This window comes from Durio zibethinus, chromosome 14, assembly GCF_047325235.1.
Source record: "Durio zibethinus cultivar Kanyao isolate XHJ-2024 chromosome 14, ASM4732523v1, whole genome shotgun sequence".
NCBI classification, from domain to species: domain Eukaryota; kingdom Viridiplantae; phylum Streptophyta; class Magnoliopsida; order Malvales; family Malvaceae; genus Durio; species Durio zibethinus.
The window spans coordinates 17663930-17691586 of record NC_143175.1 but is presented as its reverse complement, the minus strand read 5'-3'; the positions used below and the strand labels follow the sequence as shown (position 1 = coordinate 17691586).

The following is a 27657-nucleotide window of genomic DNA, read 5'->3' as shown; positions in this document are numbered from 1 at the left end:
CTCATGGTACTCTGCCTAAATGTTGGAGAGTCACCAATAATTTTCTATAAAGAGTGTTATTTTATTTTAAGGATTGTTGTGTTAAATCTCAAGTGAAAAGAGTTATTTCAAATTCTGCCTAGATGTTGGAGAATTTCAAGATAATTCTTTAACTTAAAGATTTTCTCAATATTCTTAAATAAAAATTTTAGCAAATTTTTTTTAATGAAGGGAATTAGAGTTAAATTTCAAATTAAAATCATTTTTATCTAACATCGAAAATAGCGCATAATTGAATGGTACCAATTTATGGGCGTTGTGGGGGTGCTAATCCTTCCCCATGCGTAATCGACTCCCGGATCCAATCTGGTTTTTCGTAGACCAAAATTGATCTTTTTGATAAACTTTAAACCCGTTTTTATAGTTTTATTAAAAAGATAAACTTTTGGGTGGCCAATCACACCCTAATAAAGATTGGTGGCGACTCTCTTTTTTTAAAACAAAAACTCATTTTTACGTCCGGCGGTCCCAAAACCGTTATGACAAATATATACAAAAAGAATGTCAAATTTTAAAGTTTATCATAATTAATAATCCAAACATAATCCTATTGAATATGTTTGAATGTTAACATAAAAAAGTTACAAAATTATAAACACATCAGTCTTTTGGGTGCAGTCAAAAGTTTATCATAATGCAATAATCAAACAAAGTTTATATAAAAGATGTTTAATTAGCTTTATGATGAATTGTCAAAATAACAAAATGCCTAAGTGAAAGTAGAATCTGATAAGAGGTAGCTATTGACGCAGCTTTAATCAGCAAGTCAGCCTAAATATGGTGCAATAACGTGCTAATCTTTCATTTTTTTCCTTTCCACTGCATGAAATAAATTGATGTTGAATCATGATATGAAAAGAGCGAAATTTGATGTAGCATGTGTATCTATACTTAACTATACCTGAATTTTATCTTTTTTGCAGGAGACTACCCTAGGAATAATTCTTTGACAATTTGCGTATTCCTATTCTTTGACAATTTGCGTATTAATGGGGGGATGGAGGCTGGTCTGGTGCTGTGCTATCAGTCGCAACAAATGATTTTTCCATTGTTCTTGCTTTTGATGGGATCAATGAGAGTTGCAAGGATGAAGAAGAGGATTCAGCCAACTGGTTGCTTGTTTTTTTCATCATCAGGTCATCACAATCAAAGAGTTTGTAGCTGATAATTCCTATTGTAATTGCATGTGAAGTAACGATCACTCTTAATGTTCTAGTTGTGTTTTCTTTTTTCAGTGAGTCATCCGGTCCAGGAGTGGTCATCTTGTCCATTTGGCTGAGTTGGAATAATTGGTCAGAGGAGGCGCCAACTAATTTCTCTGCTAGTTTCCCAAAGGCCATGAGTTGCATTTGTCCAGTAGGATTTTCAATTAGCAATTGAAATTTGCGTCTAAAAAGAGAAGTGCAAATCAGCAGGTAGTATATCTCTAATGGAACGTTATTTTTTTAAAATACAAATTTGCCTTTACTTACGTCAACAGTGGAGTTTTATCTGGATGGTTAATGCACTAGAATTTGCCTGCACAAATTTGAAGTGGATTTCCACATTCATTGCACGAACTATAAAACTATCCATTTGTCAGATCAACATCAATGATTTTGGCTTTCAGCTCATATATGACATTCTGAATTTGGATCAGAAAGATTCAGGTTTAAATTGAGAAATTAAATGTACATTTAGTTGTTTTTAAAAATGCGTTCATTCACCTCAACATGTTGGGTTAACTACCAATAACTCTACATCAATGGCATTTTGTTTTGGCTTTGCATTTGCAGCATCTTTCTCAGGCTCATTTTCCATTTGCATAAATTGGGTAATGACCGGATGATCTTTGTACCTAGTATCATGTATGATTGACAAATGTAAATATAAATTATTATTGATGTTGTGCTATAAATTGCAATATAACTTTGTTAACATACCTTTCTTTGAATTATAATGTTTCTGGAATTTCTAAATCTAGATAAAACTTAGTGGCAGATGATGAGGCTAAATACAGTTCACCTAAACAGAATATAAATTGAAAAAAAAAATTGCAAATTGATATGGTAATTGTAAAAAATAAAAATAAAAATTAGCGAAAGGAAAATGGAAAGGGGAATTACCCACGCATTTCTTAGCAGTCATTCCAGCAAAGATAAGAATTGGATTTGTTGTTTCATTGAGCAAGGTATCCTCTTGAATAGTTGTTGCAAGATTCCCATACGTAACAACTTTGACACTTTGGCCACTATTATTTTTTTGAAGTGAATATGAGTTGAAGTTATATGAAGGTGAAATTAAACGAAAGTTTTGTATTTGCATATAAAGTTCAATTCACCGCAAATTCTGGATGAAGGTATCTCTCTTTGCTACTCTATCAGCTCTATTGTTTAGATGAACTGTGAAGACAGATGTGATTGATTGAAGCACCCCAATCACATTTATATGGGAAAAAGTCAAAATCAATTATGATGTAACAAAATCATAAAAGTGTAAAAGTTTAGGTTACAATTTGCCTGTCAAGTACTTATTATGCTTTATTCTATCATTGAGGATAGTGAAAGGAACAAAGTTAAAAAAATGTGCAGGATACTCAGTAAAGTCTTCATGCGATAGTTGGATCTTTGTTGCTCTGGTTAGACATAAGTTTAATTGGCCAGGAACTGCGTTGAATTTCTACTTGCAATTCTTAACCTGAAATCTTGTCATAGAGTATAAGTTTCCTTCTTTAAGAAGGGGTGCAAAAACTGATGCATCTTAACTTCTAATCGTTCCATGCACTGCATTTTTCTGTGAAATAATTGTTTTCGTTTCACATTGAATTTAAAGGAAAAATAATAGTGATTTGTAATTATTGCTGCTATGATTACCTTTACATTAGTAGCAACAAATTCAAGGCTCAACACTCTATCTGGTTCCTCAGGATTAATTCCTTGCCAAAGGCGAACTATTCTCACCTTGATCACTGTGGTTGGTCTGTTAATGCTAAGCTCGTTAAGGTACCGATGATTCGTTGTGAGATATCTGTAAGATCAATTACGAAAAAAATTAAAGGACACAAAATATGGTATAACAGGTGAACATCAATGAACAAATTGAATGTAATAGATAAAAATGGTAAGAAATAAACCTAAATTTTCAAAGATTTCTTTGTACACTTATGTTTTTTGTTTCATTTCTTTGTTCGTTGTTTTCATTTCTAATAAGTATCTTTAGGCCTTGTCTTGATGTTACTCTAGAGAGAGCAACGTACAATTGGCTGTGTGAAAACTAGCTTGGACAAAAATAAGCCAACAAAATCTAATATTTGTCCTTGACTTTTATTTATTGTCATTCCATATGAAACTCTAACTGGGAACTATTTTCTATTAAACACAAAAGGCCATTTATGACCTTTAACTGTAAAAATTATTCTAAGGATGAAGACTTTAGAGTTTGCATGAGGACCTGATATGATTCTTCCTTCTACTACATTAGGAGTTAATTGAGTAATCAAAAGCTAGTTCCATTGCAGAATCCTAAAGTCTAATTTATGTTTCACAAAAGTATTATCACAACACTGATTTTCAGACTAAGTTGATGATTTAGGATACCAGGGAATTTAAGAGAGTTAAGAAACCCTATAGGATATAACAATTCTTGATCTGCAATCTGACCAAAGGATTTGGAAATATAATCCGAGCTGTAGTATGTTTTGGTAATACCTGGAATTAAGTCAAGGACATGACAGTTAATGAGATCAACAATTTCATTATAAGGAGTAACTATTGCTCTCTGCTTCAAGTATAAAGGATCAGAATAATTGATAGATAGGTATGTATAAACAGCTGAAACTATTGATCTGATAGGATCTCCATCACACTATAAATCTTACGGAATTTTAATCCAAGATGGTTCCTCTTCATCTTCATGTGCAACATAAGGTATTTTTCCATATCCTATATCTAATAACCATTGTGCAAAATTTGCAATCTGAGCTCTGCTATCATCACCTGCATCTTGTCTTTGAAGTCTCATATTTGTACTTAGGCGAAATACTTTACAGTGCTTCCACAATGTTGAGTGATTTGTTGATGGATCTAAAATGTTATGTTTACTCTCAGATTGCGCAACAGGTAAAATTTGTCTGAAATCGCCCTCCAAAAGTATTCTTTTCCCTCCAAAAGGTCTAGCTCTAACTTCAGAATTTTCATCCCTTAGAATATCTCTTAAACATTTGTCTGAAGCTTTAAAACAATTTCTATGAACCATGGGAGCTTCATCCCAGACAATTAAACTTGTGTTTTGAATTAATCTTGCCAGCTGAGTACCTTGTTTTATTGCACATGTTGAACACTCAATAACATTCAATGGAATTTTAAATCTAGAATGTGTTGTTCTTCCTCTGGTTAGTAATAAAGAAGCTATACTCGAAGATGCTACAGCTAGAATGATCCTGCCCCTTGATCTTAAACCTGAAATTATCGTGTTCCATAGAAATACGGTACCTGTTCCTCCATGGCCATACACAAAAAACATTTCTCTTTGTTCTGATCAATAGATTGTTTGACTGATTGATAGATTAACATTTGTTCCTCGTTCAAGCTAGATAACAGTTGCAAGTGCTGTTGCTAGAGTGCAGAGATATTGTAATTTAGCTCTTCTTGAATCAATCTATCGGGTGTAAATAACAAACTTGCTTGAGCTGGCAGTGGCAGTTTATGTTCAGACAAAGAGCTGCAATTTTTATTGAATAGTTGTTCCAATGTAATTAGGTCATAGTTCTTCAATTCATTTTCAGGGATGCAATATTCAATGATACCAAATGCACGCTTTAATTTGTACTCTGTCTTTTGCCATTAAACGCCAATTATTTTCCCATAACTTGCAAGGATCTCCCATTTCACAAAACATGACAATTGTTACAAAAAGTTGCCTCAACTCTTCACTGGATGCTTATTTTGAAGCCGGGTAAATGCATCGTCCCAATCTCGATCATCTCATAAAAGGCCTAATGCATAACATGCAACCTGACATCTAGAGTTGGCATCGGGGCGGGGTGGGTTGGATTTTTGCTTTCCCCGCCTCCGACCGAAGCCTTAGTGCTTTTACCCGATATCCGACCAGTCCCCATTCGGAGGTTTTAGTGGAAAAACCTGACCCTGACCCGAACTGAATTCAGTTTATTATCAATTTAAATTTTCACATGAAATAGCATTTGTAACAGACAAACACATTTATACCATGGAGCATAATTTAATGTGGATTTACAGTCAAATTCTAACTATAAAAATAGTCAAATTTAAATTTTCAAATGTTGTAACAGACAAACACATTTAGACCATGAAACATAATTTAATATGAATTTATAATCAAATTCTAACTATAAAAATAGGCTGCAGTTAAAGATACAAGTATATATTCATCTAATTACAAGAGGCATCAAGTAAACACCTACAAGACCTCACAACAGCTTCCAGTTCAAACACAACAGCTTCCAGCTCAATCACAACAGCTTTCAACTCAAAAAATGTTGTCACTAAGGCACTTCTGGAAATATTAATATCTGATAAAAGTTTTTCCATCCAATCTTCTAAAAAACACCTTCTTTGCAATAAACTAACCATTTTGAGAATATTATTATTAAAAATGTTGTATTATTCTTAAAAAATATGAAAATAAATGAAGCTCATCTTAAACATTATCAAAAGGAGAATGCACACCATTTATTGTCCACAAAATAACAGAAATGCATGATTAGTTTTTAGATTACCAATAAATAATGAGAAAAAGGCTAAAGCAATAAAGCTGGATGTGATACACTATACAATATTCACCTAGTTCATCGACATGACCAATAGCAATAGAAGTGTCATGTACCTTTTGTTCAAATCACAATAAATCATTTCATCATCACTAAGCTCCATATCCTCATTTTCCTCTAACCACACTAGTCCTATAAAATAAAAAAATAAGATGAATAAATAAATCTCATAAAAAATATATTTAAAAACAATAACATAAAAAATGAATTAGTCAAAAAGGATAATATTATTTATCAAACTAGTTATCTTTTCCTCAATCTCACTCTCATCAATATCTTCATTAAAAGACTTTTCTTCTAATAAAATTAACCCTACAAATGAAATAATAAAATATTAACAAATAATATATAACAACAAAATATAATAACTAAAATATGTTAAAATAAAAAATAAAATTGCATAATATGCATTACTGTACCTTTTTTTTCAGCCCATAAACAATTTTGACAATATGTTAAAGCTTCTATAGTTGATGGATGAAGTCTATTGCGTTGCGCACTCACCAACCTCCCTCCAGTACTAAAAGTAGACTCTGAAGCAACAGTAAAAATTGGTATGGCATAAATATCTCTAACAATAAGTTGTAAGATCGAAAATTGAGGTCCAGTTAGTTTCCACCAATTCAATATATCAAAATTCCCTTTTCTTGGTATGACTTCTTCATCCAAGTAACGATCTAACTCTGATTTTAATTTTGATTTCTTATTTTCTTTTCTTAAAACAAAATCATCATAGTCTCCCAAATTTCCCAATTCAGTAGCACCAACACAATCTAAAGATGAAAAACTTGAAATAAAGGTCCTTCTTCCTTTTCCAAAGCCAATTTCTCCTCATACTCCTTAAGCAAATCCCGACATATTTGCAAAATCCTTTCAATTTCAAATTCAATATTTTCTCCATAAATCTTTTCAAAGTAATACTCCAACAACTCTGTTTTGTACCTTGGATCTAAAATTGTGGCAATATCCATTATACCATGCACATCATTCCAATATTTTTCAAATTTGTCTAACATGCTCACAGCCATACATGAAATAATTCTATTGGAATGCATAATCCATTCATTCAATGCCAATCTAATTTTACAAATATTAGGAAAATAAAGATTTGCAATAGCATATTTTGTGCCAGAAAACCATTCAATGATATCATAAAACAATTTCAACTTCTCACAAACCTCAGTTGCAATAATCCAATCATTTTCAGTTGGCAAATATTTATATAAAAGATCACTATGTAATTGCACACAACGAGGTAAAACATCTTTATAAAACAAAGCTGTTCGAAGCATCAAGTAAATAGAGTTCCATCGTGTTTTGACATCAACACATAACTTTTTTAAAGTTGGAATACGCAATTGACGTGCTGCCTCTTCAAATTTTTCTCAACTCTTTGGTGTAGCATCTAAAAAAAGGATACTATCACGAATTCTTTCAATTCCATCTCCAATCATACTCAATCCATCTTTCACAATAAAATGCAAGATGTGTGCACAACAATGCATATGAAAAAAAGCCCAATTAAGCAAAAGTGTATCACAACCAATTCTATCAATTAACAACTCAATAACACCATCATTCACACTACAATTATCCACTGTAATATATGAAAGTTTTCTATCAATATTTCAATCTAAGAAACATTTCATCAAACTTGAAGCAATGACCTCTTTCGTATGTGGAGTTGGCACATATTCAAACCTAATTAAACAATCAATTATTTACACTAATTTAATAATTAATTCAATAGTAATAATTACTTAATAAAAAATAAATACTATCAAAATAAGATAATTTAATAAAATATACCTGATGATGCGTTTTTGTAAATTTTATTGATTATCGATGTAATGAGAAGTAACAACTATGTATCCTCTTTTTTGGTGATCAGCAGTCCACATATTAGTTGTAATAGCAATTCCCCCTTCATTAACTTCTAGTTTGGATATTGTTTTTGCCTTTTCTTCTTTGAAAATCTTCAAAATATCATTCTTTATAGTATTTCGAGAAGGTATAGCAAACAAAGGTTGGAGACTGTAAGAATACTTTCTAAATTGCACATGATCAACCATTGATAAAGGATATTCGTGCATGATTATCATGTTGGCAAGCTCCCTAATTGTGACATTTTGATCAAAGAAAAAGTTTTTTAGTGTTATTTTTTCATCTGCCTTTCTTTGATTTGTTAGCAGCACTTGTTGACGAATATCCATTTGAAATCGTTTGCTGCACCTCTCTGAATAATCACGCAAATGACTTGTTCTATTCTTAGAAGCACCACCAAGTTTTTTTTTTTACAATAATTGCATATTGCCTTCCATTCATTATTGATCTTCTCTTTTTTAAAATGTTTTCATACTTCTGATTTTACCTTACTTGAGTTATACCCACTATCATCAACTTCAGCACCATCGTTAGTCACACTTAGTGATGGAGTTGTATTTTCATCAAATGTTGGAATGAGAGTTTGCTAAATTGGTGATTGATATGAGGTAGAAGTAAACGGTGTTGGGGAACACGAATTATCTCCCAAATTAGACATTTTACCTTCATTCATAAAAAAAAAAAAATAGAGTTAATTCTACTAAAACAATTAAAAAACAAACTTAGAATCTAAGTAACAAAAAAATTAGAAAAGTTCATTCCATGAAAAAAAAAGTAAAAAATAATCCTACCATGTACAACTTAGCATGCACCTTTAGGTTGTTCACTTAGCATGCAACTTTAGCCAAATAATGGGGCTAATTAACATATAAAATAAGTTAAAATATCTTCATTTGTCTTCACTAAGTAGTAGAATCAGATTTCTACAAGCAAGATATTTCCAAGGGGCATAAATGGTTTAAGATTGTATATTGATATATGTGCATGTAATGAATGAATTTCAAAGCTTAAGTGGCCTTGTAATGGCTTGTAACTAATGATGTAAGAAAATTAAGATAGTGTTAGTAGATATGAGGTCACCTGATCAAGGGATCCTACACATTTCAATGATTTTGCTATCTAGGATAAGAAAAGAATTAGGATAAACTGATAAGGGTAAATTTCCTAGCCTTTCAAGTGCTTTATATTTAGGACATGTTCCTTTGAAATAGCTAGTTTCTATTGCATTTGATAATTCATGATTAATTTTCTGAGAGTATAAATTTATTGAGGGAACAAAAATTACATACTTGACAAAACTGAAAGCCTTAATCCTTAGGACAGTCTCCCATTGTGCTACCTTGCTAGACAAGTGAATCAAAGCTAGTGATGCAACTTAGAAATAAAATATAGTACTGAATTTCTCATATTATAGTCTCTATCATTTTTTTTACTCCCTTGTGCTATGCTATATATTCTCACCCTTTTTTTCTCATTTAGTTACCATGCAAGCTCAGCGTGAAACCCCTCCTGATATGATAGGCAGAGATAAGTTCTTAATTCAAAGCACAGTTGTCCTAGTAGAAGCAACCAATGAAGACATTATGTCTGCCACAGTAAGTGATTTTTTTGCTTTTCTTGTGCTTAATTGATAATAATAATAAATGACTTTTGCTTATTGTTTTGCTTGACAGTTTGTCAAAGACAATGGAAGATATATTGAAGAGAACAAGCTTAAATCAATTGCAAAAGAGCCAGTATTCAATGAATCAAGGAATAGATTATGATGTTTCAATTGCAAAAGAGCCAATATTCAATAAAGTTGAGATTATTGCACCACTGCAAATGGTTAGATCTACTTTGTCTATTTTTTTAGCCTTTAAAGTCAAGTTATACATATATGTACTTGTATGTGTGATTGCATTATCTTTTAAAGGAAAATATATATTATTTTTAATCTAAAAGTGAACTTGAAGAGATTTTTTGTTTGAATATGTGATTTAAACATATACTTCAAGTCCATTGACGAATTTTGTACCTAATACCTCTAAGAAAATTAATAAATTATCAATGTTCTCTTCACTGCATCAGGTTGCCAAGGTTGAAGAGTCAAAGATGATAAAGCCTATAAAGGATATGGAATGGAAGCCAAGGAAGATATGTTCTATACGGAGGATTTAAAGCCAATGAAAGATGCAGAGCTGAATGATGTTAATATTGAGGACTTAAAATTAATAAAAGACATTGACCTGAAGAATGATGTTAATGTTAAGGACTTAAAATTAGCAAAAGACAGTGAGCTGAAGCTAAAGAATAATAATTTCAATAACAAGGAGTCAAATGCAGAATCAAAGCCAATGGAGGATATTCTTGATACTAAGGAATTGAAGTCAGTGAAAGAAAAGGAGTTCAATGCATTGAAGGATGGCGAGGTGAAAACATTGAAGACTATAGAGGAGATAAAGTTCGCTAAATATGTGGAGGAAATGAAATCAAAACTAAATTACCTTGAATCAAAGCTAGCCGATGTAAGTTTATTTATATGACAAAGAATGATGCTTAATACTGACAGTTAAAAAATAAGGTTGAATTATATTTTGCCATCATTAATTCACATCTGTTGTCATGCCGTACTATAAAGTTTCAGTAACACCATAGGTAATTTCCTTTTTAGGCTAAAGCTACCATTTCAAAACTGACAGAGGAGAATAGGTTAAGCACTTAAGAAAGGAAGCTCTTACAAGAAGAACTAGTAAGTTTTCTGTCTATACATTCTTCTTATAGGTCCTTGTTATATGTTCCATATCATGTGTTCAGTCATGGATAGTCCACATTAAGTGCCCTAAGACACTTAATAACAGAAGCAAGCTCAACAACCACACTTGCCTGCAACATTTGCAGATAATTCTTAACAAATTTCCCTAGTTTCGACTTAAGAATTTTAATTTTTTCCAAGTAACCTAAGACAGGTATCATGTTTTTACACACACTACAACCAAGCATTAAAAGGTATTCATTTAATATCATCAACAGTTAATCCAAGCCTCTGTAAAAACTAACACGCTCGACATAACCTTAACAGTAGAGAGTAATTCTAGATTCTCTAATTCATCAGAGATTATTCCTAAGGTTTTAAATAAAAATGAAGAGATTGATTTACCGGTAAAAGAAATTTGATATTTGTAATAAAATCCATAAAGAAGATGACTTTGGCTTACCTCAAAACTGCTGTCTGCTGGTACTAATGGAGATTACTTAAAGGAAGGCTCAACTGTTGCAATTTTTGTTTCTCAGAAAGGGAAACGATTGCTCCTAGGTACAAATGGTTGGCCGACCCGTCTGTCTTTTTGTCCTGTTTACTGTCTTCTTTCTAGCTTGATGGCTTTTTTTGTTGAAACAGAAGAAAGATTCGAAGGAAGAAAGCTAAATAAATGAAAGCTAAATGGATGAAAAAAGGTGGGATGAGTGGAATTGGATAGGTGGATGAGAAATTTTGAAGAGATCGGAAGAGATGAGAAAGATGGGATGACTGGATGGATGAAAAACAAGAACACCGAAAGAAATCAAAACTCAGAAACCCTAAAAAAAATTACATATATATATTAAGGGTATTTTAGTAAATATCTCGAGTCTAGTCGGGTCGAGTTTCATATAAACCCGACTCCGACTCGAAACCGATATTTCAAAAAATAAACCCAATTTGACCCAACCCGAAACCCGTTTTTTCAAAAAAAAAAAATCTGACCGTAAATGATCGAGTCGGGTCGGAACCTGACGGTTTTGGGTTAATATTCCGAACCTACTGACATCTAGGATAGATTACTTCTTGAATTGTCCTTAACTCCTCGTAACTTCATGATCCTTTTACAACATTTAGAAGCATCCTCAAAAAATATAACTCTCTAGATGCAGGTTGTATGTACATGATCCTTCCAATTGATTTTCCTTGCTGTCTTGGTTTCCATTCTTTTCTTGTTGTGTTCCAATCCCATTAAGTTGGGAAATCACTGTATAAGAGATTCCTGGCTTCTTCATTTGTTTTATTAATTTCCATCCATCGTGTGAACATTATTTTTTGTATGTTTGGCCTCTGAATCACCCTCGATAAATCTTCATTGTCGCCAAAATAAAGCATTTGTTCATTAGGCAGATGGAGTACCAATCTCTGAACAACCAGCTCCTGATGATGAATTCCAAATGCAAATAACATCCAGCAAGCCTCATATGTTGATAAATAGCTGTAGTCTAGATACTTTTTAATTTCATCTATGTCATTCGGTTGTTGCTGCTGATTTACAGTTTGATTTTGCTGTTCATTTTCTAACACAGCCCTTATCCTGTCTGGTCCTTTACTGATGTTCTTAAATAAGTACTTTATAGCCCTTGTCTTGCTGCATACTTTGACATTGACAACCAAGTCTATGTTATAAGGAACAACAAATCTGTTATCAAGCTCTATTCCATTTCTGAAAGCTACACATGCATTTTCAATTCTTTTGCGTCATATGTAAATTGGAAACTCATCTTCATTGATAACAGTTTTAGCTTGGAATGACTTTGGAAAATGCTTCGAACATCAACCTTTTGTCATACATGGAGCATTAAGATTTGCATTACCACACAGACCATGAATTATAAAGTCAGTGACAGCTTTGTATCCCACCGGGTCATTGGCTTCATTCGGTATGTTTGCTGATATAATCATGTTTTCTGAGTTGGTGTAGTACCTTCAGATCGGAACCAGAGTAGCATGTAGACGGGAGGAATTCCACGTTTTTGGAACGCAACCGTATATGTTACTGTTGGAATTCAACAAAAAGTATTTACAAATAAGTTTGAAAGATTGTAGCAAGATTAAATTTCATAAGAAACCTTAAAGATGTAAAAGAAAAAGAAAACAGTGTCTGAAACATTCAGACTAACCTGCTATCACCCGACCAAAATTATTATTCTTTGTCAAATTATCCATAAAAAATATCATAATTTTATTTTGACAACTCTTGATATGATATCCGGTTCGTCTTCAAGGTGTTGCCCGAGAATTAATGACAATGCATTTTGAATTTCTAGCCATCCTACATTGCAAGTGAATGTGATAAAAAGGTTTGGATAGCCATAAAATCTGCAGATGGCCATGGTATCTTGATAGTTTTGGAAGAGATATCGAGGGCTTTCGATGAAAGTTGCTAGAAGTATAATCCCTTTGCCTACTGAAGATCCCTCTAAATCACCCCTGGCAATTGCATCTCTAACATCTTTCAAGATTTCAGATCTAATATTCTTTTGATTCCTCTTTATGAATTGCAATCTGTTCTCATCAACAGTATCATAGGCATCTACAACGAATTGTTGAAATAACCTGCCTTCCCTTAACAAAGTACTATGATATAGGATCCTTAACTAAATGATGTATGCATGGTACTCACGTACAGTAACTGTTTTTCACTTCCCTCTTATTCTTTTTGGTGAATTAACACATGGGATATCTGCAGTGAAACCATCTTCACCATAAGGAAATAGTAAAAGATATTGCATTGCCATGAAAAATTGGTGCAATTCACTTATCTTTTTCAATCCTTCAATTCTATGTTCAACTATTTTATCTCGCTGTCTATCAAATTCTCCAAAATCCCAAACAATAAGAGCTGCAACTTCAGATCTTGTAGGAGCATCATATGTTCTATCTCTTTGATTCCTTCTCCCAACCAATCTGAGCCTTATAGGCATGTAATCTAATGTGGTAAATCTATCCCTGGCCGTTCTAAAGGCTTTCACAATTTGATTATTTTGGTCTAACATTTTTGTTAATCCATCAACTTCATCTCTGTCAATTCCTAAAGTTTCAATGTTTTTATCAATGACAGTCATTCTGTTTGAGGTCTCATTTTCTGTATCATAAATGTACACTTGAGCAAATTTAGGCCTTTTCCCTGAAATTAGCAATAGAGGCCCCATCCTATGATGATTCTAACCACTGATTTTAAAGGCCTATGGATCTGCTTTATTGTTGATAAAATTGTCAACTTTACCACCAATTGAAATAAATTGAAACATTGAGTTGTAGACTCTTATGTTATCTCTGAATTTAGATGCTCTCTGACCTTCTTGATAATCTAACAAATGGTCCAAGAAAGTTGGTGTGAGTCTAAAAGGAGCCATCTTAACTATTCCTTCTTGAAAACATAAAAAATAATTGGATTCAAAGAATGTTTTGACGTATCAACTCTTTCTTCGTACCACATTAATGCACCGCAAAATGGATAAACACACTTAAAAGGCCCAAAACTAAAAGCTGAATAGCAATTCCTTACATTATTTGCCCAGAACTGAAAACAACAAAATGAATTTTAGTTAATAATAGAAACACATTCAAGATTGAATTTGAAGTTATGCATATGCATTCATTGCAATGGTTACAATTGACTTACTTAAATGTCCAGTTGATAATGTCCTTACCACTTCTTCTCGGTGCTCAAATTCAGCTGATAGATGCATTATGAGCACTTCCTTTAGTATATGTAAAGTCATGGTTATTATTCAATTAATAAAATACAGATTAACAACTAAAGAAATGTTTATGCAACTTTACCATGAGATTTACATATTATAGACTTCTGCTAAATGACTGATTCCTTGAGCTTTTTCAGAACTCGAATTAATTGAACTTGACATTAAATTATGTTGTATGAAAAAATTGCTACTGGCCGCTTTATCTTCATCAAATTCAAATTAAAATCTTCTTTTTCTTCCAGAATGAATCAATGAAGATCCAAGAACATCAGACCTTAGAGCTGCACTTGATACAGTTTCTATTTCACCCTTTCCATTAGCAGTTGAATGTAAATAAAAAGAAAATGAGGCTGACTAAGTTTAATTCTTGGAATAGGTTTGCTTGGGGTTGGGTTTTCTAGTTTCTGGCAATAGCTGGATTTTTTTTTATAAATTTACTCTATTATTGATTTTTTTTTTTTTGGTGAGTCATTACTATCACTCTATGCCTGATTTACATCGAGTCTAGATATGTATTTTCTATGGGTCTACTATCCCTTGCTAATCTATTACACCTTATCCCTTCATGCTTTTTCGTTCTATTTTCCTTAACTTGATTAACAGAATCCATCATTCAAAACACACATAAAAACACCAGAACTAACAAAAGATCTTAGGCAAGAGTATCAATTCAAACCTGCAGCAATGTTACACAAAACAATGATGGAGACCATTACAAAGACATGTACAAATCAACATAAGGAAAACACTATTGGAGAAACCGTTCAGTAAATAAAACAAACACATTCCGTGCACAGTCTTATCTAAAAAACCATAATCTAAAAAGGGAGAAAATAGAATGAACCCTAAAAATTAGTAATAAATTAAGCATGCCAATAAAATATATAAAAAATGAAGTTAAATTAAAAAAAAAAAAAAAAAAAAAAAAAAAAACGAACGCACCTGCTTTAAATAGATATCAAGAAGAACATAGAGTAGCAAAAGAAAATGGCAAAGAAAAGTCTGGAACCTGAAATATATGAACCATAAGAAAATGGCGTGTAAAAGTAGCCTCAGGGGGTCTGCCATTTATAACTAAAACTGTTTTTGTCGAGAACAATCCTTGTTTTCTTTAGCATAAAAAAAAACTCAAAAAATCGTCTTTATGATTTACTGTTCATGCGTTTAAAAACCAAACGTTAACAGTTAACTATTTGATTATAAAGACATTTGTATTTCTGTGTTCATTTTTTAAAAACTTAACATGAACACTATTTCTAATTCAAATCTAACTGAGATGATTTGTTTTATAATAAGACGAAAGCTGCAAAACCAATGCTTAGCATATAAGAAATAATTTAAAAAATCAATCATGTATTGATAGATGTCATGGAAATAGCTTTTCAGGTTTTTTTTTTCAATAGGTTGTAATCTAATTAAGATGATCTGTTTTATAAAGAGACAAATCTACAAAATCAATACATAGTAAATGAGAAATAATTGAAAAAATGACCGATCAAGTTTGACAAATATCATTGAGATAATTTTTTTGGGATTTTTTTTTTTCAATAAATTGTATGAATATTGTGATAAGATGTCGCTTAATGTGAAGAAACTCGAACCATCAATAATAACAATAATAATAATATTAATATTAATTTATTGATAAAATATTAGGATTTTAATTTTAAAACTTCATAAACTAAATGAAAAAAACACTCAAACTTGAACAAAAAAATTAAAAATAATAAAATAATTTTAAACTTACAAGTTATTTTTTTCTCTTATGCAACAATTTTATGATTAAAAATTAATTAAAAATATTAATTGATTTTTAAATTAATTGATATGATATTGAAATTGATAAATTTATGTATAAAATATTTTTTTAATTAAGTCTAAGGTAAAGATTAAAAATGAAAAAAAAAAAGCTAAATAATTAAGTCATTGAGATTTAAATCAAGAGGACAAAGCGCTTTAAAGTTTTAAACAAAAATCGAAGTAGAAGTTTTAATTAAGGTAATAAAATCATCGTCTTACGACACCGCATTGCCGCATCAACAAAAGTTTACCACTGTCCAACCGATCCAAAAAAACTTACAATTGTCACCGTCCCACAACGTGGCGTACTTTTCTACCTCAAAAAATACGTGGCAGCGCAGTATTGGGTCACCCCACCCAGCCGTGGGACCGTTACTGTAAACCTAGTATCGAGCCCAACGCACCAAAAGAAAAACCTGAAAGCAAGAAAAAGAAGGCGGCAAAGCGGCAACTAGCAATTATAAAATTCCTTGGCATTTTTCAAGCAGTCCTCACCAACTCAAAAATAAATAAAAGGAAAAATTTTAATTAAAGTCTATATTTTATCAACAAAAATCTCTTTCCCTTTCCCTACCTGAAAGAAGCCCTAGATTTTCTCGCTCGTTCCTTCGCTTTCTCGGGAAAAAAATGGTAAATACTTTTCTCCTCAACTCTTTTTACTTCACTATCCTTATCTTCTAACCTCTGAATTATTCATTCTTTTTTTTTTTTTCATTTTTATTTTATGCATTTAAAAAAATATATATTTGATCTGTCGAATTAGGTGCAATTTTCATAAAACTGGTCGTAACAATTCTTCAATTTAGGGTTTTATTAGGTCTTTTTTAGTTCCTCCGATCTAATTTCAATGTTCGATTCGATCCTCACATCTCATTGTTTGACCGATTGCGGTTACGTGTCTGATTTTCAAACGTTGTTCTCATCCGGTTTGCTTCATTTCACATTTTTATTTACTTTATATAGAAATTAGAATATTTTGTGATTTCTAATTTTAGTAAATTTTGCTACACATGAAAGTTATTTCATTTTCTTTTCTGCCCATCTCCCTTTGCATAATATTTGGTGTCAAAACGTGATCGATATTAGGCTGTTGATTTAATTGGAACCAATTAAAAAGAATTTTCCTATTTGAATTTATTGATTATAATAGTTAGGATTTGGGGAAATTTTTAAGTCCCCCCCCCCCCCAAAAAAAAAATAAATAAAGGAAATGTTAACGGTGAGCTTGAGAAAAATGTAGAATATGCATTTTCGCAAAGTAATTTGTAATAAAAGGAATAAATTTATTAACTTGACAATTTTAATGGGCTTTGTGTCTGGTAGAAATTGGTCTTGGGGGTTTTATTTCAAATCTTTTGCATTTTCTGTTGTCAATGTTTTCATTCCTCAGTTTGTAAAATTGTTTGATTGAGTGTGATAAATATGAGTAATGGGTCCTTCTAGTTGAAGAAGTGGGTGTAAACTGTAAAATGGGAGAATCTTTTTGGAGGGTGAAGCAACCAGCTTGTTTAGCTAATGGAAATTACATTTGCCGAAACCCCCTCCAAACTATGTAATTCACTCTCTTAAACGAATAAGGCTTCATTTACAATGCAAAATATGTTGTACGGTTCATTAAATATGATTTGTAAGAATTGGCATTGTTACAATATCACTGACTAGATTCTTAGTAATTTGGGAACTCTTATCATATTTGACTATTCAGTAGTTCTCTCGCAACCTGCAGTTTGGATTTTTAGTTGGCTTGTTGAGATGATTGTGCATGATTTGCAGGCAAATGCAGCTTCAGGAATGGCCGTGCATGATGATTGCAAGCTGAAGTTTTTAGAACTGAAGGCTAAAAGGACTTATCGCTTCATAGTTTTCAAGATTGAGGAAAAACAAAAGCAAGTTGTTGTGGAAAAGCTTGGTGAACCTGCTGATAGCTATGAGGCTTTCACCGCTAGCCTTCCAGCTGATGAGTGTAGATATGCTGTGTATGACTTCGATTTTGTGACAGATGAGAACTGCCAGAAGAGCAGAATTATTTTCATTGCCTGGTAACATGAAGTTTTAATGCATTTGTAATCTTTGTGGCCTGTTCTGTTCGTGGATCTTTCCTGAATTGTTTCACTCATCTGTTAACTTTTGTATGTGAAGGTCTCCTGATACATCAAAAGTAAGAAGCAAGATGATCTATGCCAGCTCCAAGGACAGGTTCAAAAGGGAATTGGATGGTATCCAGGTAGAGTTGCAAGCTACCGATCCTACCGAGATGGGTCTTGATGTCATAAGGAGCCGTGCCACTTAAAATAAATCTACTTTGAAATGGAAGCTTATACTATCTGGTTCGCTTAAATGTAATGTCTATAGCAAATTTGAAACTTAGAACTTGCTTTGATATCGGGTTGTTGTTCCTGAGTTTATACCATTCAGTCCCTTGTCTTTATTTGTTATATCTGTGGATTCATACGGGGTCAGTTTCCCCCCTTTGGTGTGATATTTACTGACTAATATATGGTTTGTGGGGGTACCAATCTCATTACGGTTTAACTATTGCAATTTTCATGCCTTTCGGCTCTGCTGCTGGATTGTGAATATAATGGCATTGAACGTATCTTCAGGTACTCCTATCTAACTTCATTCATATGTACTTTTGTCCTTTCATGCATATTTATTCATTTATTTCTTTGTAAATTCAAATTGAATAGCTCCTTCCCGTTGTCACACTGTTATTGCTAAAACATTTGAATACATTCTTGTCCATTAATTCCTTTACTTCCCACTCCTTAACTTAGGCTTAGTTGAATAATTGTTTATCAATTTTTTGGAAGATCCTTTTTATACGTGCAGAAGATATAAACAAAATTATCCATCTTATAGAAATTTAAGAATAGTTGTTTATCAAGTTATGTAAATGAACCCTGAAACGTTCACTGTTGATGTTACTCAATACTCATAACATTGCTTGGACTAATATTCCTTTATTTTGAAACAGTTATTCTTGTGGTTGACACAGTACGGAAGAATTTCTGGGCAACTACAGGTGACTCTTTTCTTCGTACAGAATTAGATTTTCCCGTGACCTTAATTAGATTTACAATTCATGAGGGCTGAATTAAGTTGGCTACTTTCCAAAGGTCATCCTTAGTAATAAAAAGCCTTAAGTTTTTTAACTCATGGAGGCTCGTTACCTCTAATAAGGAAATAAGAGCAAAGAATCCTTTATTTTCGATAGATAGGACTTTCAACGAACTCCAATTCCGTTAATAGTGGTACCACCTTGGAAATCTCTGTTTTTAAGGGGGCATCTCCAAATCATATCTGATTTGTTTTTATTTCAGTTACAAGACTGTTTATTACATGATTTTCACATTGTAAATATGTCAGCTTTTTATTTTTGGCCTGCCTCAGACTAATATGCAATTGTTGTATCATGGCTGTTGGGAATTTTTGCTTCATAAACAAGTTTAGTAGATTGTTTGATTTTCAAGTCAGACAAATTTTGGCTTAGCTTTCTCAGACTTGTTGTATTAGTATTGTATTTTTTACTGAGTTTCAGACTCTTTTTGTGTAATATCTTTTTTCTGAAGAAAGAAATAAATTTGTTTGGTTTCTCAGAATCATGCTGTATAAAATTTTTCCTAATCTCTTATGCTATATTTCCCTTTGAACAAATTGTTCAATGACCTGTTTGAGTTCTCGTTAGTCATTCAATCATATATGGTTAGTAATTTCTAGCCTGGCTTATTGGGCCGGCGAAACCAATGGATTCTGCCTCTCCATGCCACAATCCTTTTGATATAAAAAGATTTTAAGGCTTAGGTTTTCTCAAATTTCTCTAGGACGAGATTAATTAATCAAGGAGATGGACAAATGAAGCCCCTAATCTCATTTTGCGAGATGGTCCATTTGAGTTCAACAAGCAAATGCAGAGAGAATTTTCGAAAGGACAATCCCAAAAATCACGAAGAAAAATTTAAGGATTAAAATCGAATTGTTTTTTCATCTTATCCCATGGCAGTGGGATCTTTTCAGGAAACGAGAATGCTGCAAACCACAGCATGAATTTTTAACAGAAACTAAATTGGAGTTGAACCACAAATGGTGAATCAAGGAACTATCTTAACAAAGAAAATGTAGGAGAATATACAGCATCAAGCACCGTTAGCTTCACAGCAAAATTGGGATGTTATACTCACAGGGTCTAGTTAGAGTCAAAAAGAGCATGCTCAGTATGTCAGTGAATCATTACAACTAAACATCACTTTTTCTTCTTTCCCCCAAAAAATTAAACCAGCCAATATACCTACACAAGAATAATTGCATAAGCAAATAGCAGGAAAGGAGACGACATCATTTAATTCGTGTAGCTTCCAAGTGGTACTTATCCAATTCAGCATCAAGATCTTCTGCAGATAATTTCTTACCAATCCATCCACCCCGCCTGCATCCCCTTGCAAATCCACCACCAGCACCGGCAGTTTTAGATCCATTACCACCACAACGAACCCATCCTCTACCCACAACTCTTTCCTTGATCCCTGTAAAGGGACAAAGAAAATCATGTAGTTTGAGTTTGAAGTATCAGTGAACCGCGACTCAGGGCAGAGTAGATGCTGAGAATAATATATAAAAGCCAGTTTTCTCTGAGACGGTGCTTGTGGAACTTCCAACATGAAGAACTTTCATTTTTTTCAAACCCAGCATTTAGTGCTCATCTAATCTCTCTTGTTTGTTGCCTAAGTGAGAGCACATTCGTCTAACTGAATATTCAAGGTATTGTTGAGCAGATTTAAAATTCTTGTTGAACCAGAAGAAACAAGTTACATAAACACTGATAAAAAAAAAAAAAAAAACAAGAGACTGGAAAATGATTATCATGCAATTAACTAGGAAAACCCCTTAAACTTCATGCCTTCTAGAGGCAACATTTGGCTTTCTCAGAATGCCGCTTTCGGTTGGAGAGACAAGCGCAGAAATAACCACATTTGCTCCCACAAGCTCAATTGTTATTGGTTTCCCATCAAGTTGAACATTGTTATATCTTGACAGCTGCCAAAGCATCTGTCTGTCTTAAAAAGACTACTTCTGCAGTTCCCTAAATTACATACTAAACATTTTCAGCTGCAGATACAAAGAAGAAACATTTCAAATTGGCTTCAAACTTGAACAAAAGTAGATCCTTTGATCTTCTACTCCTATCATAATTAATAGTGTACCTCTTCAAATTACCAACCTCAGAGAAAAGCACCTAGCAATTGAAGATGTTGTTAGGACAAAATTTAACAAATAACTATATATTCTATAATTTGTTAGAAACAGAAGAGAAATAAAAGTATGCCCTATTCTCAAAAAGCTGATCGGCAAGAAGAATAAAGCATGAGATAGGTATACTACAGAAAGGAGGGACTAAAACTGGAAATAGAAAACATTCTAAGGAGCAATGAAGTTTCTAGCAAAACTTCCACTAAAATATGCATTAATAAGACTTTTAACAGACAGTTTCAATCAATTCATATTCATATTCATATTATCATAATGATGCCACAATCTTAACCGCCACATACCTCAGTCCCATGCATTACTACACTAAAATGTCACAGACAACCAACCAGCAATATTAGTACCATAACTAGCAACCAACTTCCACTAAAAACCTTTGCCTCCACCAAAACCATATTATTGTTCTTATAGAGATACGTGCTTCATCTGCTAGTTAGACCGAAGAGCTAGAGTGCTAAATGGTAAAGAAAAAAACATTGATAAGTTCTCAATGCATATAAAAACATGTTCATACGCATAAAAGTACAGTAGACAGGGAGTAACAACAGCTCATTACAAACTTAACCCGCAAAATGTAATTTCACAAATCAACTCCCAAAGACAAAAAATTAATCACGCAATGCTTCTATGCTTACACTCTACGAGGCAAGTAGTCAAGCATAATTCGACTTGCATACAAGAAGAAGCACAATATAAATTCTACTCCACCATGTCCATTATTATTTCATACAGCCAAAACAACTAATCCATTCCACATCCAATGATCGCCTAAATTATATTCTTTTAGCATCTAAACATGCCAATCCACATTTTTCTTTAACATACAACTCGCTTCAAGATTTCTCATTCGTCCTTTGCTACTCCAACCATAAACAAGATTATAGCAACAAACAAACAAACAAAAAAACCTCATTAGAAACACCATAATCCAAGTTTGATATAGACCCGATCTTCCACTCGAAACCAACTGTCCCTCCTGCATTTGCTGCATAGAAGACACACACGTTCACGAGCGGGTGGAGTTGAACAACCGTTTGAATAAATTCCCATGTAACAAAAATAAAATAAATGAATAATTTTTTTTTTACCTTATATCAAAATTAAACTCATACCATTTATACGTAGCCATTTTATGCAATGATAAAATAATGTGTACCACCGAATGTAAAATGTGTAACACTTACACCAATTTAAGTGAATCCCTCATCAAATTTTATTGAATATACTATGTATGCACATTCCAATATTCAAATTAAAATTTCATCAGTATAAAAATATATATTAAGAAATAAACAACGTTGATTTGCATCAGTTTTTTTTTTTTTTCTTTGTTGGGGCAGACGAACTTACCGGTCTAATCGGGTACGAGTTGGATCTGAGCGGGTCGCGAGTGTGGTCACGACGATCAGGGCCAGGGCCGGAGCCACCGGTTTTGCGTCTGGAATCACTGGAATTACCCTCGGATCTGCTTTTATTACGGATGATTTCCTCGAGTGACGCGTCCAGTGAGCTGGACATTTTCCAAATTTCACGTTTTCTCGCTTTTTTTTTTTTTTTGGTTATGATTAGCGTTTGATGAGCCTTTTGAAAGTGGAAGCCGGAGAGTGAAGGCTTGGTGCAGGGATAGACGGAGGGGGAATAGGTTTTAAAGGGTGACGAAAATTCATTCCCCCTTGTTATTTGGAAGACACGTGGTGGAAATGAGTGGGCCGTTGAGTTGGGTCCGGCTTTTGCGATAATGGACCTACTGGACTGGATTAAGGAAGCTTCTTTTGGGTACAAAGTTTAAAGCTGTCTTGCGTAGTTGTACATAGGTATGTCCGCTTTGCCCCATTCATGTTAGGCTTAGAACAATTTTTTTTGTTGATAAATAATTATTTTAATTAAAAATATAATAATAATAATAATAACAATATTATTATTATTATTATTATTGCACATTGATGCATGTTAATTTTAACTTTCTGATATTTGATGGCACCTGTGGTTTGCACATGGCTTGTTAACCATCTGAGTTTGGGGTCTCTTATCTCCTTTCACAAAATGCATGCCCTTTTCCACACATCATGAAAAAAATGTATTGCAATAATTAATTTTGCTTTTCTACATGATTATTAGTTCTTCAAAAATGAAGGGCCCAATCAGATTCGAACCAGTGACCACTTGATCTGCAGTCAAATGCTCTATCACTGAGCTATATACCCTTCAATTTTCGTATGGTCAAGAGAGTTCCCTCAAAAATAGATATAAACTCTTTAAGTTGGACACTTAGAATTCATAACGTAGATATGGGCATGATACCAAAATTATAGCCCAGCACGGTGAAACTTTGACCCTCTCTACCAAATGAAGCTATAGAATTGAAGGATGTGACCAAAGTAACATTATCTATCTTTGCATCCATGGATTCAGCATATCCATCTATCATCGTTTAAATTGTCCCTAACTAAGCAGAGAAAGAACAAGTGCCACTCTTACCATGTAAACTACATGCATTCCTTCCTAAGTGCCACCATATCATGGGACCCGCTTTCTTCTTTGCAATTTTTATTTCAAATTAAGAATAGCTTCATCAAAATCGTAACACATAAAATATTGTTTTGAGAATAAACATGAAAAAAAAACTAATGTGAGGAAGTTGATGATCGATGAACCGAGCCTCGGATTTCTTGTCTTCTACCTTTTCCTGGCAGTAAAGAGGTTAACCTTGGGCAATTTGATCCTAGTCTCACCCTTCTTCATCAAGGCATATCATAATTTTGCGTGTATTCATACAAAGAAGAAACATCATTTGGAAGAGGAACATCATTTGGAAGAAACATCATTTGGAAGTATATATTTTAGAATCTTCCAACTAAAAGCAAAAGGCTATATATATATTAAAAGAGGAACAATTACGCTTTTAAGAACCCCGAAAGCCAAAAGCTGCAGCAGATAGCTCACATTGCAATCTTACACAACTCAAAGTAGTGTCCCAATCTTTGCTTCTGAACAAGTTTCAGACCAGATTAACCATGGTAGTGTCGGCATCAATTGGTTCCAATAAGTTGTGTGATATGTTGCAAGGTAATAGGAGTGTTGACAACATACAGCAAGATACACCCACAAAAGCAAAACCATCACTCCACCGTCAACATATAGATCAACTCACCAGCCCATCAATATTCCTCGTACTTTGTCCACAATCTGATTTCTAGCTTGACTGCTTGCTAATGGAAATTCATGGCTGTCATATAAAAGAAATCTGTAGACTTCCCACTGCCGATCAGAGGTAGAATGCCTTCCCATATCAGCCTATAAGGTAACAGTAAACTCATTCATGCATGCTAACATATATTCAGCCTAGAAAAGAGAAAGCTAGAAAACAGACAAGAAATCCCCATGTAAATCCTTACTGAGAAAATGCATATCCCTAGCATTTTAAGAGCCAATGTAACATCATAGAAAACTCGAGGCCTTCCCTTTCCAGATAACTTAACAGGGTTAGCAACCAAGAATTCAGTATCAGGGCCTCGATTGACAATAATCAGTCAAAATGGGTGAAGCATTTCCTCCTTAAAACGAGAACATAAAGCATTCTGATGCTTGGGATCCACAATCGTTTCTCCATCTGCTTGCTGAATAAAAAGATCCAAATTACGGTAGCCTTTCACATTTGTAGAGAATCTACCATAAGCAATCTGCAACACCCCAGTGCCAGCAAATATCAGAGAACTAAAAGCATCCTATTTTCATTGCTTGCCAGACAATCAAAGAATAATGATAGCAAAGGCACAATAAAGTCTAAAGAAGGACAGTTCAGAAACTAGAGATTGATTCCAACTAACTTGATTCCAAATATATCAAGCACCTCACAGCAGGAAGGTTGATATTTCATGATTAAAAATAACTCTAAAGAAGCTTGGATAACAACAATAATCAACATAAGTCAAATATCATCAATCTCATGACCAGTACCTGAAAATCACAGTCTTTTGAAGTCCTCAAAATGTCGTAAAAGAGTCCTTTCTGATCAAAACATTAAATTTGAAGCAATGTATGAGCAGGGCTCAACAGATTATCTACAGTAACAGTGGCTTTCTTCAGGGTCATCAGATTTGATTTGAGTTCCTTTGAGCTAGCTTCCTTGTCAACCAAATCATAGGTAAATAACTCTTCTACAACTGCAGGAGGGAGAGAAGGCAATGCCTTCAGACTCTCATATTCAGGCCCTGACAACTGAAGCTCACAGCTGATACAATAATTCCCAAAAACAGCAATGAGATGCTCACTGGTGTCATCTTGTATCTTTTTTGTATGTAAAAGTTCCCTGAAATGAGACACTACCAAATGTAAGAGTTGCTGTCAATTACGCATTACCAACAACTAATAAAAATTTCCACCAGGTTATGTAGACCTAGCTCAGGAGAGCCAAGGTAGAAAAATATCAAAATAATAGGAAGGTGACATCATAAGTTCTTTCAAATCAAGCTATATCTCCTAGAACTAGAAGTGTTAACTTCAAAAAACAAGCTCGTTAGTTGCTTTGCCATATGGTCAATTAAGTAATTGTTGTTTCTCCAAACTATAATTTATTTAAAGTTGTTGGGCTTGGTTTATTGACTTGTCTAAAATCAGAAGGAAAGTCTTTCTTTTTTTTTTAAGTTTAGACCATAGAACAAGTACACCATATTACTCTGCTTAGACTCCATATATACAAATTTCTACATCCTCATCTCCTTGGCTAAAAATTTACTAGACTACAAAATTTAAATCTACCAAAATCTACCATTCTAGAAACCTACCTTCACAGAGTCCAAAAAAGAACGAGCAGCACTAAAAAAAAAAAACAGAAATTAAACAACAAAGATAGCATATGAAGGAGTCATCATAATGACATTAATAGTACATTCCGCACTGCCCGCCCTGCCAAATGGCAGCTGACTCAAAACTAGGTGTGCCCCTAAGACAGAAGGCGATAGAAAGTCAAAGAAAAAAAAAATTGCATGCATACTATATTCACTCAACTAAAAATTTCTTTATAACATAAACACTCACATTCCATCCGCGATGAAAAACAGGACCACAACTCTTCCATCTGGCCTTGTCATAACTTTAACTCTTTGAATGGTAACCTCAAGCTCCAACAGTGTCTTTGTAACATCTGCACACAAAAGAAAGACAATCAAAATCCCATAATTACCAACTAACTCAAACATAGCAAAAGAATCAATCAAAAACCCAAAAATTTAAAAGGGTTCTTGTTCCCAAACCGTGAAGTAATCCCTTGCGGTCCAAGCAACAAAGTTTCAACAAATAAACCGAAGAAGAATGGGTTGAATTTCCATTTCCGTTTCCTCCCTGCTGATAATGAAAGTAATAAAATGGAACCAAACACGAGGGACACATCGAAAACAACAATCATTTTTTGACGCATTCGAAACATTGGGCACCAACCAAAATACTATGTAACACCATCTTCCATCCGTCGAAAAATCTAACAATAATGGGAAAAAAATATATTTTATCTTATTTATTTGGCGCACATTTAATTTATAAAATACTTAAAAATATGAGTACCGGCTCGGGTAATTGAAAGCCCAAATTCGAGAATGGTACGGTAAAGATCGCACCCGAGACCGGGCTTGTCGGGCCAATTAACAGTGACAACGGTGGGCTCGGATGGGTCTTTGGGTTATAGGATTAAAACGTCGTCGTTTGGAATACCCGTTGCCGAAAAGTGGCGGTTATTTTCCGGGTTGGTTCTAAGAGGATAAATTTGGGATTTTATTATTTTAAGGGTTTGTCGCCGGCGGAGAAGAGCGGAGTTGAGAGAAGCTGGGTGCTATGGGGGTGAGGTTAGACGCTTTCATTTTGTTCTGTGAAAATGGTGAGTGAGAGATGGTGGAGATGAGGGCGGGGGGATTTTTTGAGACATTTGTCAGCTTAAAGTGGGACCCGCGTTCCACGTCAGATAGCGATGTGGGAACACGTACTGTTAGTTTGGTGAAGAGCGTTTTCGTAATTTTACTATCATAATTTGGTGCAGGGTAATCTCCACTGGATTTGAGTGGCCACGTAATAAAATTATTTTATTTTTAATATTGATAGAGTTAATACGATGAATATTTTTTAAATTATTATAAAATATTTAATAAATTATTTAAATTTTAAAAACTTTTAATAAAATTTTTTTATTTATTAATTTATTAATTAATAAAATATTTATTTTTAATTTATGAATTTATTAATTAATATAATATTTATTTTTAATATGTTTATTGTTAAATAATAATATGTGATAAATAAATATTATTTAATTATTAAATTAATTTATAAATTTATAATTCAAATAATATATTATAAATTTTTAAAAATTAAATATCATGTTAAATATTTTATTATAATTTAAAAAT

General features: G+C 33.3%; 2 protein-coding genes, 2 long non-coding RNA genes and 2 pseudogenes across 9 annotated transcripts; 2 read left to right on the top strand and 4 right to left on the bottom strand.

Annotated features, from left to right (window-relative positions):
- Positions 1–9757: 9757 nt before the first annotated feature.
- On the top strand, positions 9758–10514 carry LOC111294837 (uncharacterized; annotated as a pseudogene).
- A 1681-nt stretch (positions 10515–12195) lies between these two features.
- LOC111295757 (uncharacterized) lies at positions 12196–16067 on the bottom strand. 4 transcript variants are annotated; one of them, XR_002690874.2, is made up of 4 exons: positions 15140–15790; positions 14116–14169; positions 12611–14013; positions 12196–12486 (listed from the first exon to the last, which is right to left on the bottom strand). It is a non-coding gene; the product is annotated as an uncharacterized LOC111295757 (long non-coding RNA). The 4 variants fall into 4 exon arrangements; XR_016327622.1 differs by having other exon boundaries at positions 12611–14169; positions 15140–15791; XR_016327624.1 differs by lacking the exon at positions 14116–14169 and having other exon boundaries at positions 15140–15788.
- Positions 16068–16434: 367 nt separating this feature from the next.
- LOC111295755 (actin-depolymerizing factor 2-like) lies at positions 16435–18529 on the top strand. Of its 2 annotated transcripts, XM_022889464.2 has the most exons (3): positions 16435–16627; positions 17771–18036; positions 18137–18529. In XM_022889464.2, exons 1-3 carry the CDS (start codon positions 16625–16627, stop codon positions 18285–18287), a joined length of 420 nt encoding a protein of 139 aa, XP_022745199.1. In that variant the 5' UTR covers positions 16435–16624; the 3' UTR covers positions 18288–18529. The 2 variants fall into 2 exon arrangements, with proteins under 2 accessions (XP_022745199.1, XP_089599744.1); XM_089743618.1 differs by lacking the exon at positions 16435–16627 and having other exon boundaries at positions 17735–18036.
- A 1619-nt stretch (positions 18530–20148) lies between these two features.
- Positions 20149–22932, bottom strand: LOC111295756 (uncharacterized). Its single transcript, XR_016327621.1, has 3 exons — positions 22613–22932; positions 22171–22247; positions 20149–21077 (listed from the first exon to the last, which is right to left on the bottom strand). It is a non-coding gene; the product is annotated as an uncharacterized LOC111295756 (long non-coding RNA).
- On the bottom strand, positions 20333–21043 carry LOC149515098 (THO complex subunit 4A-like). Its single transcript, XM_089742977.1, has 2 exons — positions 20929–21043; positions 20333–20520 (listed from the first exon to the last, which is right to left on the bottom strand). Exons 1-2 carry the CDS (start codon positions 21041–21043, stop codon positions 20333–20335), a joined length of 303 nt encoding a protein of 100 aa, XP_089599103.1.
- A 402-nt stretch (positions 22933–23334) lies between the features above and the next one.
- On the bottom strand, positions 23335–26941 carry LOC111294406 (ACT domain-containing protein ACR9-like; annotated as a pseudogene). The gene is made up of 6 exons (XR_016327294.1): positions 26822–26941; positions 26515–26602; positions 26300–26405; positions 25220–25571; positions 24658–24942; positions 23335–24556 (listed from the first exon to the last, which is right to left on the bottom strand). The product of XR_016327294.1 is annotated as an ACT domain-containing protein ACR9-like (transcript).
- Between the last annotated feature and the right edge of the window lie 716 nt (positions 26942–27657).